General features: G+C 36.0%; 1 protein-coding gene across 1 annotated transcript in view; it reads right to left on the reverse strand.

Annotated features, from left to right (window-relative positions):
* Positions 1 to 20,308, reverse strand: part of LOC122808678 (alpha-2-macroglobulin-like) — a 2,073,303-nt gene that overhangs the window by 942,156 nt on the left and 1,110,839 nt on the right. Inside the window, exon 10 of the mRNA XM_044079658.1 lies at positions 1,116 to 1,272. Within this exon, the coding sequence (XP_043935593.1) occupies positions 1,116 to 1,272 (157 nt within the window). The remainder of the gene's footprint in view (positions 1 to 1,115; positions 1,273 to 20,308) is intronic.

The raw sequence follows: 20,308 nt of genomic DNA on the forward strand, positions 1-20,308 counted from the left end.
GTATCTGACAGAGATCTTGTAATGGGCATTCAATTTCTCATTTCCTTGAACTGTAACTCATCTCGTAATTAACCAATAGTTATCTTACATAGTGCAGAACATGGTTGAAGTTAAGTACTGAGATCCCCTATGATTTTCATATTCTGTTTTGCTCACTTTGCAATGACTGCCAGGTCATGGACCCAGATGTCCAAAGGACTGCTGAGACAGTATCACTTGACTATATACTTTGTGACTTTTCGTTCACCAACTGTTAGAGATGACTGAAGGATGAATTTAGCTATTTTGACCATGCTGACCATTTGAGCAATGCTGACCATCCTTCCACAAATGAGAAAGGAATCTTCTGACTATAATGCCTTCAAACTCATCACGACATTACTCTTTAGACAACCATTTAATAACTGGAAATTAATTTTACTTTACTAATTTAATTGTATATTTGTTGTATTTTACAGCTTTTAAATACTGTTCAGCACTTTGGGTCTATAAAGATATTCGATAAATAAAACTCGAACTGATTAGACCTGAAGATCACTGCTGGTGTCCGTGTTACACTGACAATGATTATCTCAGATGTACTTTTCTGACAGACCCTAATTCAGTACTCTTGTTGCAGAGCAACACTTCTAGCCCCAGAAATTACAGATAACGCCATATAAGACAATTCCAATTTTCATCATTTCTTTCCATTTTATTATTTTTTTTCTTTGTTTTGAGAACATGATATATCTCTTTAAAAAGGTTTTGGCTTAAATAATACAACAGTAATTCAGTATTTTACAAAGGTTAAGACAGGAACTGATGCTTAAAACACCTACATCCATAATGCCCTGTTTCAGACAAACTGTGTCATTTGGAAATGATCAGCACTTCTTCCTACTAGAGAAGGCGGAGAAGCATCCTTAAGTACTTTGTAGCTGGAGTAACAAAACAGAATTTTAGTGACATCACAACTGACAGAGAGACACACATGCATGACACTTCCTCTTAATCTCATGAATGATCTATTGTACTAGGTGCAGTAAAAATATCTGCTATACAAATATTGGATGCGCCTTTTAAAACTTTTTAGTCTATTTTCTTCTTTGCATATTATTTCTTGTATTATTTACCTTCATTGAACTATGAAAGAGATGTCCTACACTTCGAAAGCATCCATTTTGGAGCTGTAAACGTCTGAGCCATCCGGCTGCATTATTTATATGAGTGTCATCAACAAAGATATAAGGTTTAGCTTGGGCAAATGATTTCAGAACAAATGCTGTAAGCCTGAAAATAACAGAATGACAGTATATTAAGGTGCTGAAAACACAGCAGACATGGTTGTGTTTTTATATAACTTATTACTGACAGCATAAGTACAACTTGCAGAGTTGGGATCCATGAAGTGCAGAACCAGCATCATAAAATGTAAAGTTGACAGGATAAACTTAAGCTACCTCTGTTGAAACTACCATTAAGTGGCATTCTACTTCATTTTTTTCTGTTGTGTTTAATAGACCCTTGTAATATTCAATAATGGCAAACAACAGCATATCTGGTGTACTTCAACCCATCACTTCTCTTCTTCTAAACCAACTTTAAGCAGTAACAGCTAACAATCAATATTAATATGTCAGTCTTTTCCTTTAAAAAGATACAAGTTTATCAAGCAATAACACAATTATTTACCACTAAATTATTTACACGTGAACCAGTTACTTTTTATGTGATTTCTTCTAAAAGATGCTTGAGTGTTATTTCTTCCAGATTGCCTATCATCGCCTTCCTAATATTCTTGTTACAGCACAGTTCTGTAAGTAAATTTGCCACAGTAGTAGATGTTCAGATAGATCACTGTTGCAATAGCCTAAGCCATAATGGAGATGTATCCTGCCAATGATCAGATTAGCTGCCAGCTACCAAGGCTTTAGGGTATCTTCCATACATCCTAGCCACTGTACAGCTCAAGCAGGGCAGTATAAAGTCAGTGGCTACGTCACCAAAATTCAGAGTTTTCTTACCTCAGAACAGAGTGACAATACCACTGCTATATTTGAAAAGAAATAATAAAAATCCCACTCCCTGACATAAAACAGTAACAATGAGGGAGATCAAGGGAGGGTGTGTCAGTTGCAACAGTTATTTATTTGAACATTTATCTTCATGGTAGGTTTTCCTACATAGCTAGACTAAGTTCATCATGAGACTGCTGTTGCAGTAGCTTAAGCTACTGGAGACAGTTACCAGAGCTTATAAAGAAAGGGAAGAAGAGGGATCAGAGTCCAGGAGCCCCCTGGAGAATAGCCTTAGCAAAGCTTGCTTTGCTTTAGACCTAGAAAAGGAATCTAGTTTCTAGTGCTTGACAGAGTTGCATACAGATGACTAAATTGCTGAGTGTAGTATATTTCAAGAGTCCACCCCTTTCTATAAAGCCACAGAAGTAGTCAGAGGTTTAGCAGTGTGGGCCCTGAATTTGCCTAGAAGTGTCTTGTTATGGTGAGAATAAGAAAAAGCAATAGCATGAGACAACCATTTGGAAACTGAGTCTTACCTTCATAGCAAATGAACAATTGATAAGAAGCCCTGTAGATTTTTGTCTTGTCAGATGTCTTGTCAGTGTAGTATCTGAGTTTAATGTGGACATCCAGAGATTGCACACAATTCTTTCTCCCTCATTTTTAGGTTTGGGAAATAAAACATGGAGATGAACTGCCTGGCTCAGTATACACTCTGAAACCACCTTAGGCATAAAGGAATGATTTGTTCTCAAGGTTACCCTATCCATGTGAAAAATGAGACAAGGATGACTCACCATAAGAGTCTGTAACTCAACATACTCTTCTTGCAGAAGTCAGAAGGAAGAATAACACTGTTTTTCAAAACAAGAACTTCAAATCAGCCTCATGAGCAGTTTTAAAAGAAAACAACGTAAGTCTGGCCAGGTACAAAATTAAGATCCCAGAAAGGAGTTGCCTGCTGTCTAGTTAGACAGATGTCTAAAGTCTCTTTCAGAAACTGTTTCACTTGAGGTAGGGTAGAAAGGGGGATGTATAAGAGCAGACAAGCAGAGAAGGTAAAGAGGTCAATCTTGACAGAAGAGTAAGAAAGGCCAGAGGATAATAACTCATGTAAATGCTGTAGAAATGAAGGGGAATGAACATTAATAGGATCTTGGCTGTTGTCTTTGAACTATCTAGAACATTTTTCCCATTTACCCTTCTATAGTTTCTAGTAGCCAGTTTGTCTCCTTTAATACTTGCACATTCTCAGAAAAAGGTGTCTTAAAGACACTGATATTGTATCATCTAGGCAGTCAGCTGAAGAAGGTGAAGGCAGGGTGTATAAAACAATCATTGCCTTGTGTGCACAAGTTCATTCTGTAAGGAAGCTTATGGTAATTGCCACTGACCATTTTCAAAATATGAGAGAACTACTGCTACGTGGGCTAATCATCTTTCTAAATCTTTAGAAAAACCCTTATCATCAGCTGAAAGGATGGAAATACATACAGAAAAATTACTTTCCTTGGGATAAAAAGGCATGTTTAACTGACTATCATGGGTGGAGATAAACAGATCAGCTTGAGGATATTCCCACAGATGAATCACTTCCAGAAAGACCCTTTTTATGAAGGTATGTCCGGGTTCTGCTTAGCTTGTCTGCAACAATGCTTTGCTCTGACAGAATGTAGGTAGCCTGCAAGGACAGACTGTGCTGAGTTGCTAGTTCCTAAGCTACCACAGCTATTCTGCAAAGGGAATGGGACCTGGTTCCCCCTGTTTGTCTATGTACCACATCACTGTGGTGTTGCGTGTGATTACTAGCAGAGGGCTTGCACTCCAAAGATGGTTTAGATATATGATATTTGACAGTATTTAGTACAGCCATTGGTTATTTGAAATATATTTATTTTAATGTGCCTTGCAAGTTCCCAAGGCCCTCTTCATGGCTCTCAAAGCAAAGTCTGATACATCTCTGGTTACAAATGAAATGGAAAAAGGAAGATCTGAGAAGATGGACGACTAACTCACTACCACAGGATCTTCCTTTTGACAAACCACAGCATGAGGATTTACCTCCTAGATAACTCCTTTTTCACAAGCCACAACACTGGAGTTGTTAGTGCTGGGTCAAAACAGATTTGATGAACCACTGAATTTTTCTCATGTGAGGCCTGACCAAAAGAATCATGAAGCCTAGAATTCTGAGATATTCTCTGACAGATGCCAGAGTCTAATTAGAAAATATCAGTAATTGCTCCTTGTAACATTCCGCCTTGTCCTGAGAAAGAAAATCCATTATTAGGAATGTGCCAAGGAGACATTCCAGAAACACTAATGAATGAGAGGGAATGAGAGAAGTTTTTTTTTTCTATGTTCACCTGAAAATTCAGGCTGATTTTTTTTTTATCCAAGCCAAAATATCTTCACAACTTGTGAAAGACTCTCCAACATAAGACAGTTAACTAAATATAGATAAATGTGAACACCATGCAACCTGCAATAGGCTACTACAGAAGCCAGGCAATTTGTAAACATTCCTGGAGCTTTTTACAAAACAAATTGCAAAGTAAAACAATTGAAAATGTAAACCACATACAGAAAAATGTGAAAAGTATGTGAAATATTTGAGAACTGGAATGTGATGATAGGCACATTTTAAATTCAGAGTTACTAGAAAAGTGATTGGTGGAATGAGAGGTAATAGACAATGTGCAAAGAGCAATTTGAACCTTGGGATTTTGATGGGAAGGTTTAGATAAGAAAAGCCTAGAACAGATCTCCAGGTTTCTTCTTTCACTGGCACCAGAAAGAATCTTGAAAAAAATCCTTTCCTTCTTTAATCTGGGGGAACAGTTTCTATAAACCTCTGAGACAGGACCTGATCTAGGAAAGGAAGAAACAGGGAAGTTTGACTGGATGGCTTCACAGGAATCCATTGAAAGAGAGGAAGAGAATCCCACTACCAATTGTAGCCACTTTGAATGATGCCCAGAATGCAAGTGTCTGAAGTTATCTGGCAGCAAACAGGAAAATGAAGACCTAGGTTTTGTGAGAGCTTTACAGGACTACCAGGTTAGGGAGAGGGAACCAAATAAAGAGGTATATAGTCATTCTGATTTCTTAGATTTTTTTTTAAACAAGAAACATCTGTATTAAATTATCACATATGACATTGGCAATCTTACATGTATATAAATGAAAGTAAACCATACCAACACAATTTCAGTTGCAAACACACATTAAAATCCATGCTGACACAACTGTAACTGCAAACATTACACATCACGTATAATATATCTAGTCATCATCTGTCAAATGCTACATAGCTCATTTAAATCCTCCCTTCTTTTAAACCTTGTTCCTCCTTTGCATGTATTTATCCCACAATTCCCCTTATGTCCTATGTAATTTATTCCTACCCTTTTCTAAAAATGCAAATTTCAGTTGCTTTATATCTTTTATACTTTGATTTCCATTTTCTAGTAATTGCTTTTTTGGCAGCCACCATAATTAGACTCAGCAAAGCCTTACTATGTCTAGGCAATTCTGATTCTGTATCATAGCTCAAAAAAAATATCCTTAGTTGCATCAATTTGCTCACCCAGTATCTCTGACAGAGTAGTCTGCAGGGAATCTTTAAAGTCTGCCAACTCATTACACTCCCGGAAAACATGTTCCCAGTTATCTCTTTCTTACCCATCACACCTCCAACATTTGCTGTCTACATGAAGAAATTTTCTTTGTAGTCGACTTGGGGTATAAAGATACCTATGTAAACATTTCCAAGCAAAATTCTAAATCTTCTAGACTTTGTTGCACATTTGGGAGACATACATATACCCCCATTGTTTCTTAGTGAATTGTTTATCCACTCTCTCTTCCCAATCCTTTATAACCTCCTCTGATTGATTTTTATAGTTATCATGCAATATTTTATATGCTCTACTAATTATTCTTTTCTTAATGTCAACTTCTGGCCTAGATTCTGCTAAAAACTGTACTAGTGCTAGTCTTTCATTTAGGACTCCCCTATTTCCTTCTGTTTGCCTAGACTCTGATATCAATCCTTAATAGTGAAGGCAATCTCTAACCTGTAGTCCAGATAAGTTCTTCGTGTCTTCCCATTCTTTTACCTTTCGCTTTCTAGCTATTTGGTTCCAATACCTTGATTCCTTTGCCAGTTTTCTCCAATTCCACCCTCTCTTGCCTATTGTCTGTATCCCTAATTGCAGTCTTCCCTATTGGAAGAATCTCCTTTCTCCATTCCCATGTTGCTTAGTTCTTAGAATACTTTCTGCTACTTTATGAGTATAATATTCTGTATGATTATTGTTATTCTCCTTAAAGTTTGCATCCAAAATCCCGGTCTCTCCTTGTTTCTTGAGCTTCCCCCCGTTTCATCATCTCATTCCACTTTGAATTATACTTTTCTATTTGTGCTATGTACAGGAGTCTTAACTTTGTTGCTCTGAAGTTCCCCTTCAAATTGGGTAATCCCAGTCTGCCTGGTTTGATTGGGAGAATAAGCTTATCCCACTTGTCTCTTGCTGTCTTCCTCTCCCAGATAAAATCCTTCAGCTCTTTATTAACTGCTATCCACAACTTCTCCTCTAGTTGATAAAAATATGCCTGACCTTGGTATAAGGCTAACGGGGCTAAAAACATTTTACCTGCTTGTATCTTACTATCAATATCCATATAACAGAGCTTCCATTTTTTTCGGTTTTTTGTATTATCTTTTGTTTAGTCTCTTCCCACATATTCTTAGCTGCCACGCCAGAATCATTTTTACTCCATACTCCTAAATACTTCATCAAGTTCCTATTAATATGCATACTGCTGAACCAATACATGTGTGGGTACATAATTTACCGCTATTGCCTTTGTTTTACCTTCATTAATTTTTCAGCCCAAAAAGATATGAAACCGTCTTAAAATGTTCCACAACACTGTAATGTCCCTTTCTTGTTTTGTCAGGTATAAAATAATAGTATTTGCAAATACAGCCATAGAGCCAGCTTTTCTTGACTACCATACCGATTACATCCTTGAATTTCTGAGTCCCTTATTTTCTTTGCCAATGGTTGTAAATATAATTCAAATAACAACGGGGAAGAGGACACCTCTACCTGGTTCCTCTGCTCAAGCAGAAATTATCAGAGAGGACCTCACCCACTACAATTTTCGTTTCCGATCCCTCATATATCCTCCTAATCAACCTTATAAATTTTATCAATGAATGCACTTTCTTCCATTGCTTTGCTCATAAAGTCCCATCTTACTCTTTCAAATGCTTTCTTTGCATCAAGACCTACCAACAACAGTGGTATTTTCTTCACTTTTCTGTTAGTGCTGTCAAATATTTGCCTCCCTTCCACAAAACCACACTGATCTATATCTATCAATTTTGGCATTACTTTTTCCATTCTTTTAGCCATTATAGAAATAAACACTTTATAACCATGGTTTAGTATTGAAATGGGCCTGTATGAAGCTGGATCTGATGGATCATTACTCTCTTTCGGTATTACAGCTACCACCACTTTCTTCCAGGATGCTGGTAGTTCTCCTCCTCTTAAAATACTGTTAAAACCTTCCAGATCTTTATCAGTTTTTTTCCTTCCTAGCTTCCAGACTTCCACAGGAATACCATATATTCCTGGGGACTCTCCAGGAATACCATATATTCCTGGGGACTCTCCTGTAGATTGCGTATACATCACCATTTTTATTTCATCTCCTCCTATCCCAACTGGTTAGTAATTGAGCTTCCTCTACCTCTACCTTGGCATATTTAATACTTCCATAAACATTTCCATTTGTACCTTTTCTTAATTTTCATGTTTCTCTGCTTTATACCGACTTTCATAGAATTTCCAAAATATTTCTAATACCTCTACGGAATCCCTTGTTATCTTCCTTGTTATAGGCTCCCTAAGTTTGGTGACAGCCCTTTCTACTTTCTGTTGCCTAAGTCATTGTGCTAAAAGCTTTTGTGCTCTAGAGTCAGATGCATATTATCAAGGTAATCCCTTATTTTCTGTTTAGCATTCTTCAGTTGCTCCTCTTCTTGTTCTGTGAGATTCCCCCTATATTGTAACACTTTAACATTTGTTAGTCCCTTTAGATAATTCTTGTTACTTCTAAACCATATCTCCCTTTCTTTTATTTCCACCTTATTTTAAACCCCACTTTAATTTTATCCCACTCCCTAGCTATATTTTCTTAAGCAATTTCTATCTTCTCTAATAGCTCCTAAATAATTTCCACTACTCATTCCTTAAATTCTTCTCTCTTTAAAAGATTGGTGGGAAAGTGCCAGTATCTCATTTTCTTTTCACTACCCTGTGTTTTATTTTACTTATTGTTGGTGCATGACATGAAATAGTTACTGGGTGCATATCAAGACCTTCAATTAAATACACATGCTCCTGTGAAATGTAAATTCTGTCCAGCCTGTGCTAGTTTTTGTATCCTGGAGAATAACATGTAAATTCACTCCAAACTCCTAGTACTGGACTCACATCTTCCATGCCAAATATTTCCATAAATTTCTTTAAAAATCTACCCACCTTTGCTACCCTTCTGGGTCCTCCAGATCCATCTTCACTGCTGCAAATCAAATTCCAGTCCCCACCAATAAGTAATATTCCTTGCTGAAAGCTGATTATTTCTCCCAGAATTTGTTTAAGCTCCATTATAGCAGTTTTCAGTGGAATATAAATACATGCCAGTGTATTCCTCCTCCCTTGCTAGTAGTTCCTTAGTACTGCAAATCTACAATTATTGTCTATTTTATCCACTTCTATCACTACTGGAGTTCTTTTTGCAATTAATATAAGTACTCCTCCCTCCCTTCCTTTGCCCCAGGTATTCTGATGAGTAGCCATCCTGAAAACCTTTATTTATCAAATTCACATGCTCAGTTCTTTCCAAGTATGTTGCCGGTAGCATAGCTATTTGTGCTTACATTTTTAATATAGTTCACTACCCTCTCTTTTTTGTATTTATCTGTGAGACCATAAATGTTTAAAGACATTACAGAAAGCATCATATTCTTTTATGTATAACAGCTTTTTGTTAAATGTCTAATTCCAGCTTTTGTGTTACATGCATGTACTGTTTGGCAGGTTAATCTTTTCTACAGTTGTTTCTTGTCCTCTCCATTTGAGCCAATGTCACATCTTACAGAACTTTTTGTTTTATTGCAATACCCTCAACTAAAAATAGAAACACACCCCAATAACCCCTAAAACCTAATAACTTAATAATAATACACAATACTATGTACATCATCAAATACTGAAGTTTTACCCTTCTAAGAGGAGCAAAAGTTCCAAACTGAGAGACACACACACACACACACACACGCAAGCATACTTGAGATAACCTAATAGAAAGGTTATCCATGCTAAGACGCATGGTGCAGCCTTTGATTCTATTAAGTGCTGTCTGGGTTTGTCTTATCTTTATAGCTCTCACAGCTGGGAAAACACTTAAATGCTTTCAGAAAACATTTTCTCCAAGCCATTTCTCTTTATCAGGTTGTCTGCTAGCGACATGAAAACCAGGCATAAAACTTCCAAGAATACCTCTATCTACTAGGAAAAAAGCCATATAATATTCAATATTCATTTCCATTTACTGTTTTGTTCTTAAACTTGTTACTAGATTAAGCTAATACCCTCAAGCCAGTCATTCCCTATGCACGAATGAAAAAAAGCACAATATTTTTTCTTTTGTTATGCTCTTTTAACCAGATTTTCTTTACACTGCAGTGTCTATATTTCTTAAAACTGAACAAGAGGAAAGAGAAATGGGAGAAAAAAAACAGGTGCACCTGTTTTCATTAGTATCCCCATTACACTTAAAAATAACTGAAAAAAATTACTTTATAATATGCAAAGATAATCATGCACTATCAAAATAGTACTATTAAAAATGCTTTACTCACAGTCAACTTTCTCCCTCCTCTTCCTCTGTCCTGAGTATTTTTACGAACATTAATGGCATGAAGTAGGGCATATGATTTAGAGTCCCCTACAAGTTTAACAAAGTCCAAGCAAGTCTAATATTTACAGATTTTCTTGTTCTATTCCTTTTCATCTCCATCTCCCAAACCCTGCCTCTGCTTTATTTCCAAAGTAATCTAGACTCTTCTAGTCAACTCTTGTCCTTTTTTCCCTGTCTCAAGCATTTTCCATTGAGACACTGGAAAAGGTTTCAATGGCACAGTCCCTCTGTGTTCATTATTACCTGAAGAAAAAGAAGCAGAATCTCTTGTTTCACAGCTCACTTTTTGTTGGACAAACTTTGTATTTCTTCCTTAGCATGTACTTCATCAAAAAATGTTTTTTTCTTCCAGGGAAAAAATATTATGAAGATAGCTGACTAAAGTAGTTTGAATCTCACACCTGCTTTTTGACATTCCCTGAATAATGGATGAAATGTACTCCTCTTCTGGTTTACGAGTAGTCATTCTCCACAAACACTCGGCTGTCTCTCATTTTTAGTACTTTGTCCTTCTGTCACAGTTTTGTCAGAATCAACTCCTTTTCCTGGTAAGATTGCATCTTTACTATAGAAGTTTTTCATAGTCAGGTTTGGAGCATGCACACAATGTACCCTTTCAATTAACAATTCCTGCTGTGGAATACCAGTTCAGTTGCTTATTTGTGCTTTCATAAAATTAATACAGTCTGTTCCTTCCAGCTTCTCAGGTACAGTAGAAAATCTCAGGTTTTCCCTAAGTGCTCTGTCCTCTAATTCTATTATTTTTTTTTAATATCTCTTCTTGTGCAGTCTCATATTCAGCCAGCCTTTTCTTCATTTCGACCTCTGACTTTTGCAGTTATATCACCTTATCTGAATATCTGTTTAAAGCTTCTTCCATTTTTCCCAGCCTTTTGTTTGAGTTGATGTACTCCATCAGAGTTTCATTTATTTTTGTCAGATCTGTGTGAAGTTGTCTTATACTTTCCTCTAGATTTCTGAAAGTCAGGTCTGGAGCTTGCCCTGTTTTTTGCTGAACAGCTGCAGTACTCCTGCTAGTCAGGGTTTTTCATCACATATTGTAGCTGATTTTCCTTCAGATCCTCTGTATTTCTTTTTTCCTGTCATCCAGCCAATGCACTTACTAGTCAGTTACTGAAATTTTCCCAGAAATCCAGGTCACCTGGCTTTCTGTGCTTGTGCTAAGTTTCTATTTTCACACTGGGTGAGCTAGAACTATGCTGTTAATCAATGTGCAGCCACCTTGGAAGTCACTCTCCTTTCTTAGATTGTCCTTTATTTTAGGAGGGTGCACCTTTCTTCTTTGAACTTCCTTGACATTTCTTTTTGAAATTGTCTTTGCCTGTGCCTTGATGAGAATGCTTATTCTGTTTCCTAAAAAAAAGAACCTGAAATGGAAGAAAAGTTTCTACTACATTTTGACAAACTGGGTTAAATAATCAGAGGAACCCCCTGAATTAACCATCGTCTTTCATCAAACCTTTTAAGGACCACTGCAGATGAAGGGACAAATAACACCTCTTTACTCTGGGGTGCATTCAGGATCTCAACTTTGATGTCGCTGACAAATTCTCAAAAATGTAGCCAGGCAAATCTTCATCTGTGACCCAGTGAAATCAGCAGTACCATAAGCACATTTTAGAGACTGTATGATTACCTAAGACACAGAGGATACTGATGAATTCAGATATGCCTTAGTATCTTAGGAAGGGAGGTCAGTAATTAACTTTCTCATAGTGTCAAAGGATGCCCTCAGAAAGTTAGCTATGTGAGCCTGACAATTCACTACTCTGAAGGATAACATGGAAGAAGTATAAACTTCCTTCACAAACCCATCAAAAGCTTTTCCCAGCTCATCAGAAGGAATATGAATAGCTGCCATAAGGAGTTTGGCAGAAGCTGATTTTGACAAAGAAACAGCTGCAGGATCTGCAGAGATCAGGAAGAAAAAGGAAATGGTGGGACTACGGCCCATTATATAATTCATCAGACTTTCTGGGAACAGATGTCTATCAGGCAAATTGTTGACTGCAAAGAAAGTATCCTCTAAGGCTGGTAAAACAGGAAGAACAGTCTAAAGAACAACAGATGGCCACAGCAGAGTCATCTATCAGTAGCTGAGGAGAAATGGAAGCCAAAGCCAGAATGGAAGCCACCTGGATAACTTTTCTGTTCTTGCAGTTCAGGGAGGTTCAGGTTCAGGGAGGGAGCAATCAAGTTATTGGGAACCAGCTCCATGTCCTTGTCACAAAAGGTATCTGATAAGCAGCTAGTACCTCCTGACACAAAAGTTAAGTTCTGAGGTAAAGTTCTTTAATGATAACCACCAAACACACAAGCTCCTGTCCCCAAACCATACTTTGTGGCAAACAAAATAACACTTTTCCTCAACTCAAAAAACATTATAAATAATAAGGGAATCCATAGAGGGACTCAGGAACATTTCTCTGCTGAAAAGTGGATAGTAGAATTTAGAAGAGTCAGAGAAATAAGCTGACTGAAAAATAAGTTTTGAGGTAAAACCTTTTAATGACATCCCCAAACGCTTGCTCATTTCCACAAGTTTTGACTAAAAAGTAAAACTTTTTCTCAAAAAAAATAAACATTTGAAAGGCATTTCCCACAGTGAACAATGGCCAGAAAAAAATATAAGATTTAACGTAAAACTTTTAGTGATAACCACTATAAACACTAGTTCTAGCCGCTACTCAAAATATTTGACAGAATGATGAAGTGGAAGGTATTCCCCAAAAAGGTACTTATCTGCCCAGCCTTGGTGACACACTAGCCAACCTACCTAAAGCCCACAGTTAAGAGCACATTTTGATGGCAAGGACCATTTCATGTTTTGGTGTCCTAGCCTCTGACGTTATACTGCTCTCCTTGAGCTGTAAAGTGGCTAAGGTGTGTGGAATCTGCCCTAAAGCTTTGAAAGCTGGGTGGCTGGCCCAAATAAAGCTAAAATGAGGATCAACAGCTGATATTAAGGCTAAAAACGAATAAGCGCTTTCGCAAAGACAATGCAAGGCTTCATCAGAGATAAAAACATCAAGTCCCATCACACTTAAATATCCCTTCAAAACAATGACATCACAGTATCCACCAATAAGAAGCACTTAGTAGAAAATTCTAAACTATGTAAAATATACAAACAAAAAATCCACCAAAAGCTTGTAAAACCAAAGACACCAGTTGGATTAGCAGTAAAACTTTATTCTTCCCTTTCATCAAATGACTTCCTCAGAACAACTAAAACTCAGCATTAACACACTTTTATACCATCATCAGTAATCAAACAATTAATTCACATGCTTGTTTAATCAAAACTAATCATATCTTAAAGTGACTTTTCTTCAAAAACCATACCCACCTTTAAAAACATAATAAAAACTATATAAAAATCTTTAATTTACTTTAAGCCTTTTATTCCTTTAAAAAAACATTTAATATTTATAACTTCATTCAAACCCAGAGGTTTGTCTGCATTTAATTTAATTTGCCATTTGACTTCCTTCTGTTCGATTAACCCTTTATAGTCACCACCTCTCCTATCCCTAGGTGCTTGCTCAAGAATAGAAAACAAAAACTTTTTGCTATTCTTACATTCCAAAGAATGCTTATATAAAGCATTTTCACTGCCTTAGTCTTGATGGAATATACATGCTCCTTAATACGTTTACTCAAATGTCTAATGGACATCCCAACATAAAAACTATGACAGTGGGAATATACACTAATATAGATAATCCCCTCTGTTTTACAGGTGAAAACACACCTGGACCAGCTATTGTTTTTTCTAAATGCTTTAAACTAATAAATGCACCTTCTAGTATGTAGCTACAAGCTAAACAAACCTTACACTTGTACATGTCCTTGTTTTTATTAGATAAATTTGGTGAAATAATTTTATAAGAGTCATGTTGTAAATACCTCTTCAAATTGTAGCTGTTCTTAAAAGTAAGCTTTGGGACATTTCCCACAATTCTAGTAAGATCAGAATTACCTTGAATTACATTTCAGTTCCTTTGAATTATAGATGAAATATTAGAACTGTCCACTGTCATACCTAAACGATATATTGTACTACAGTCATTCAATATTTTAGATCCTTTTTTCTTTTTTCTTTTCTTTTTCTTTATCATAACCTAACCCATATTTTAAAATGGGTTTAAAACCCAAACTTCTTCTCCTGCTTACCTCATCTGCTACAGTTTTTAAGTTTTCATCACGATAACCCCTTTCTACAAATAAAGATGACATAAATTCTATTTCTTTCTCAAAAAACATTGCCACTGGTTGTCATCTTTGAGGCTCTAATAAATTGGCCTTTAGGGATGTTATTCTTGATAAACTTAGGATGGTTGCTACTATAATGTAAATAATTATTTACAAAAGTGTTCTTTTGAAATATCTCACTAATAAACTCCTGTTTCATGCTATCCCAAGCAATCGTAATGTCTAGAAAATTAACAACTTTACCATGCCTTCCTAAGGTAAACTTTAAAAACTCCAACTTCATATTTAACACTTCAAGAATTTTCATAACTTTATGTTGATCCCCATCTACCACAAAAAATAAATAATCAACAAATCTAACATAAAAAATAAAATCATACTTAGATGCGAACGGAGTCAACACAGCATATTCCCACCAACCCAATACCATTTTGGCAAAGGCTGGGGCTGCAGGTGACCCCATTTCTATTCCCTTAATTTGTCTATATATTTTGTGATTAGATAAAAAAATAAATTTTTAACATAATAGCTAATAAAGCACAACATAACTTAACTTGGTCATGAGTGAAATTTACAAATTTAACTAAATAATTTCTAACATACTGAATACCTTCTTCTTGGGGAATACTAGTAAACAGTAAGCAAATATCAACAGTAAAAAATCTAACAATTCTCACTTATTGAACACTCTAAATTTATCCAAGAAATCCCAAGAGTTCTTAATGTATGACTTCATACTCTGGATCACTGGGTTAAGTATATAATCAATAAACAGTGAGATACCTTCAGTTACGTAGTTTGGAGCAGAAACAATTAGGCCAAAAGTTGGATGGTGATGATCCTTGTGTATTTTAGGAATACCAAACAGAGTACCTAATAATGGCTTTTCAGCTAACATAAATGTATTCACTGTAGGTTATAGATTTTTCCATTAATAAATCATACAAATAAAAATAAATCATTTTATAACTTTCTTGTAGTATCAAGCAATCCACATGTTCATATTCATCAGAATTTCCTAACATTTCTTCTATAGCCTTAATATAATCTGTTTGGAACATTAACACCAACCCCCCCACCTTTATCAGCTTTCATGAACCTACAATCAGACAGTTCACGTAGTTCTTGCAATGCTTTACTCTGTGAATCAGTTAAATTAAAGCATTTCCTAACACATTTTTTATTTATCAATTCTCTCAAATCTTTTTCACACCAGTTTTGGGAAACCTTTATTATGTTATTAAGGCAAGGTGTAAAAACACTGGGTCTACCAAAAGTCCTTTCACCAATATTTAAACCATGAATAATATACTTTAAGTTTAACTTACGGCAGAACAGTTTCAATTCTAGTAAAGTACTACACAAGTCCATCCTTCTGGTGGGCACAAAATGTAACCCCATATTCAAAACATGAAGTTGTTCATTGGAAAAACATTTATGTGTTAAATTATAAATGTTACCAGCTGAAGTAATTAATTTTCCATGTTTGAACTGGCCTTCTGTCTGTTTCCCAACTGAAACTTGCACTGGTTTTCCACCCCCTTCTGCATACCCAACTCTTTTGGTCATGCTTCTAAAGGGTACCCCTTAGCTGAAACATGAGATGGTGAATACAACAGCAACTCATCAAAGTAATTCATTCCTTTTGTTCCTAAACAACTTTTTTTTAGAAGAACCATCATCTAGAATGCCATGTTGGCTATTTCTATTCCTAGCAGTAGTCCTTGGGTCAACATCATTCTGCTCGCCTCCGCAGGTACTCTGTTGATCTCTTAAAGTGAAACCACCATCGACTGCTATAAACTGTCTTTTAAACATTTATTCCCGAAATGTAAATATGTTGCATTATTTTTATAAACCTCTGGAAATTTTATTAGCCTTCCTTTTAGTTAAAACCTTTTCAAAAGTTTCAACTTGTTGCAGCATATAATCAAATTCGGTGCTGGAATCTGGTATTTGAACCAGCAAGTCTTGTAATGTACAGTCAACCTTAAGGATTTCACTTTGAACTTCCTCAATATTTTTCTTGTTACGGTTGATTAATAACTGAAAGAATTTTAACCCAGCCTGGTTAAAAAAATCGGTCAAAGTCCCAAAAAAGTCATCAGTTTTAGCAACACCATTAGGGCATGTAAAAAAAATCTTAGCCCTTTCAGAACAAGATTCAGATGGAAACATTTCTCAAAATACTTTGTTTCAAGCACCAGTGCCCAATATTTCTGGAGTAACCTTTCCAGGTTACTCAAAACTAATTTAAACTTATGCCTACAGTCGTTCACCTTATTGTCTTTATATTTAAGATGAGTTTCATTAAACTGATTACAGCTATAGTCCAATACAGCTTGAATATCCTTAAACAAAGCATTTTTGTTCTTCGTGTCCTTATTCTTTTCAAGTTCCCTTTCAACAACTGTAACATCTAAACATTCCTCTGAACTTAAAGAACATACCTTATGTCCTGCCCCAAACTGGAGTGTTTTTAACAAACTTTTGAGTTCCTTGCATTTCAGTTGTATTAGGTATTAAATCCAAAATTAAATTATTTCCTTGACCAGAAGGTGTGGAATGGATAGTTAAATCAAGCACTGGGTCTTCACTAGAACAAGGCATCGAAAAGTCCAAGAAGTAAACCAGAAAATCAAATGGACCCAAACGATCAGTAGAAGTACAAAAACTCAAACAAAAAATCCACCAAAAGCTTGTAAAACCAAAGACACCAGTTGGATTAGCAGTAAAAGTTTATTCTTCCCTTTTGACAAATGACTTCCTCAGAACAACTAAAACTCAACAGTAACACACTTTTACTTTTAAACAAAGGGGATTATCTATATTAGTTTATGTTCCCACTGTGATAGCTTTTTATGTTGGGATGTCCATTAGAAGTTTCAGTAAATGTATTAAGGAGCATATATATTCCATCAAGACTAAGGACAGTAAAAATGCTTTGTATAAGCATTCTTTGGAATGTAAGAATAGTAAAAAGCTTTTGTTTTGTATTCTTGAGCAGGTACCCAGGAATAAGAGAGATGTGACTATAAAGGGTTAATGGAACAGAAGGAAGCCAAATGGCAAATGAAATTAAATGCAGACAAACCTCCGGGTTTGAACAAAGTTATACATATGAAATGTTTTTTAAGGAAAAAAAGGCATAAAGTAAAGTAAATTAAAGATTTTTTATATAGTTTTTATTATGTTTTTAAAGGTGGATATGGTTTTTGAAGAAAAGTCACTTTAAGATATGATTAGTTTTGATTAAACAATTATGTGAATTAATTGTTTAATTACTGATGATGGTATAAAAGTATGTTAATGCTGAGTTTTAGTTGGTCTGAGGAAGTCATTTGATGAAAGCAAAGAATAAAGTTTTACCGCTAATCCAACTGCTGTTTTTGGTTTTACATGCTTTTGATGGATTTTTTGTTTGACTTTTTGTACATCTACCTGATCATTTGGGTCCAATCGATTTTTCTGGTTTACTTCTTGAACTTTTGGATGGCTTGTTCTAGTGAAGACCCATTGCTTGATTTAACTATCCATTCCACACCTTCTGGTCAAGGAAATAATTTAATTTTGGATTTAATATATAATACCAGTGAAATGCAAGGAACTCGTAACAGTTTTTTAAAAATGCTTCAATCTGGGGTGGGACATAAGGTATGTTCTTTAAGTTCACAGGAAGATTTGGATGTTACAGCTGTTGAGAGGGAACTTGAAAAGAATAGGGACACTAAGAACAAAAATGCTTTGTTTAAGAATATTCAAGCTGTATTGGACTATAACTGTGACCAGTTTAATGAAACTCATGTTAAATATAAAGACAACTGTAGGCATGAGGTTAAATTAATTTTGAGTAACTTGGAAAGGTTAGTCAGGAAATATCGGGCACTGGTGCTTGAAACAAAGTATTTTGAGAAATATATCCAGCTGAATATTGCTCCAAAAGGGTTAAGATTTTTTTAAATGTCCTCAAGAAATCCAAATCCATCAGAACTACACGCTCCAGTGACTTAAACCTCAGCACAGAAATAAATAGAACATGCTGGAGGGACAGATTCATATCCCAGAGGCTCCCCTCACTCTGGAACAAAATCCCAATTCATGTCAGACAGAGCCCCTCAATGACCCTCTTCAAGAAGAATCTTGACGTTTGGACGGGAGATCATATATTTACCCCTGGGATCTCTTCTGTGTCACTGCTAGACAGAGGCATGGTAAACTAACCTTAAATGGGCTATCTTCTATGACCTACTATACAGAGGCACAGTCAACTAATCTAAGAAGGGTGGCGAAAGCCAAACACACTCTGGCTAGGCTTGTAAATGCCCTAGGGCAGATAGCCTAGTATCAACCTATGAGCCTATGAACCTATAATGGTGTTGCTAAAACTAATAACTTTTTTTGGGACTTTAACCAATTTTTTAACCAAGCTGCGTTAAAATTCCTTCAGTTATTAATAGACCGTAATAAGAAAAATATTGAGGAAGTCCGAAGTGAAATTCTTAAGGTTGACTGCATGTTACAAGGCTTGCTGGTTCAAATACCAGATTCCAGCACCAAATTTGATTATATGCTGCAACAAGTTGAAACTTTTGAAAAGGTTTTAACTAACAGGAAGGCTAAAAAGCTTTCCAGGGACACTGAGGTTTATAAGACTAATGCATCATATTTACATTTCGGGAATAAAACGTTTAAAAGACAGTTTATAGCAGTTATGGTGGTTCCACTTTAAATAATCAACAGACTACCTGGGGAGACGAGTATGATGATATTGACCAAAGGACTACTGTAAGGAATGGAAATATCCAACCTGGCATTCTTGACGATGGTTCTTCGAAAAAAGTTGCTTTAGGAACAAAAGGAATGAATGACTTTGATGAGCTGCCGTTGTATTCACAATCTCATGTTTTGGCTAAGGGGTACAGTTTAGGAGCACGAGCAAAAGAGTCAGGTATGCAGAAGGAAGAAGAAAGCAGTTACCAGTGCAAGTTTCAGTTGAGAAACAGATGGAAGGCCAGTTCAAACATGGAAAATTAATTACTTCACCTGGTAATGTTTATAATTTAACAAATAAATGTTTTCCAATGAACAACTTCATGTTTTAAACATGAGGCTGAATTTTGTGCCTACCAGAAGGATGGACTTGTGTAGTACTTTACTAGAATTGAAACTGTTCTGCCCTAAGTTAAACTTAAAGTATATTTTTCATGGTTTAAATGTTGGTGAAAGGGCTTTTAGTAGACTCAGTGTTTTTACAACTTGCCTTAATAACACAATAAAGGTTTTTGAAAAATATGTGAAAAAGATTTGAGAGAATTGATAAATAAAAAATGTGTTAGGAAATGTTTTAATTTAACTAATTCACAGCTTAAAGCATTGCAAGAACTATGTGAACTATCTGATTGTAGGTTCATGAAAGCTGATAAAGGTGGAGAGTTGGTGGGAATGTTCCAAACAGATTATATTAAGGCTACAGAAGAAATGTTAGGTAATTCTGATGAATATGAATGTGTGGATTGTTTCATACTACAAGAAAGTTATAAAAAGATTTATTTTATTTGCATGAGTTATTAATGGAAAAATCTATAACCTATGATGAATACATGTTTATCTTCTTCTCTTTCGGCTGTTCCTGTTAGGGGTCGCCACAGCGGATCATCTGTTTCCATTTCTTCCTGTCCTCTGCATATTGCTCTGTCACACCAACCGCATGCATGTCCTCTCTCACCACATTCATAAACCTTATCTTAGGCCTTCCTCTTTTCCTCTTACCTGGCAGCTCCATCTTTAGCATCCTTTTCCCAATATACCTATCATCCCTCCACAGCACATGTTCAAACCAAAGCAATCTTGACTCTCTGACTTTGTCTCCAAACCGTCCAACCTGAGCTGACCCTCTGATATACTTATTCCTAATCCTGTCCATCCTTGTCACACCCAGTGCAAATCTTAACATCTTTAACTCTGCCACTTCCATCTCTGACTCCTACCTTTTTGTCAATGCCACCGTCTCCAACCCATATAACATAGCTGGTCTCACTACCCTCTTGCTGACCTTCCCTTTCACTCTTACT

This window comes from Protopterus annectens, chromosome 8.part0, assembly GCF_019279795.1.
Source record: "Protopterus annectens isolate FY-2018-M chromosome 8.part0, PAN1.0, whole genome shotgun sequence".
Lineage (NCBI taxonomy): Eukaryota > Metazoa > Chordata > Ceratodontiformes > Protopteridae > Protopterus > Protopterus annectens.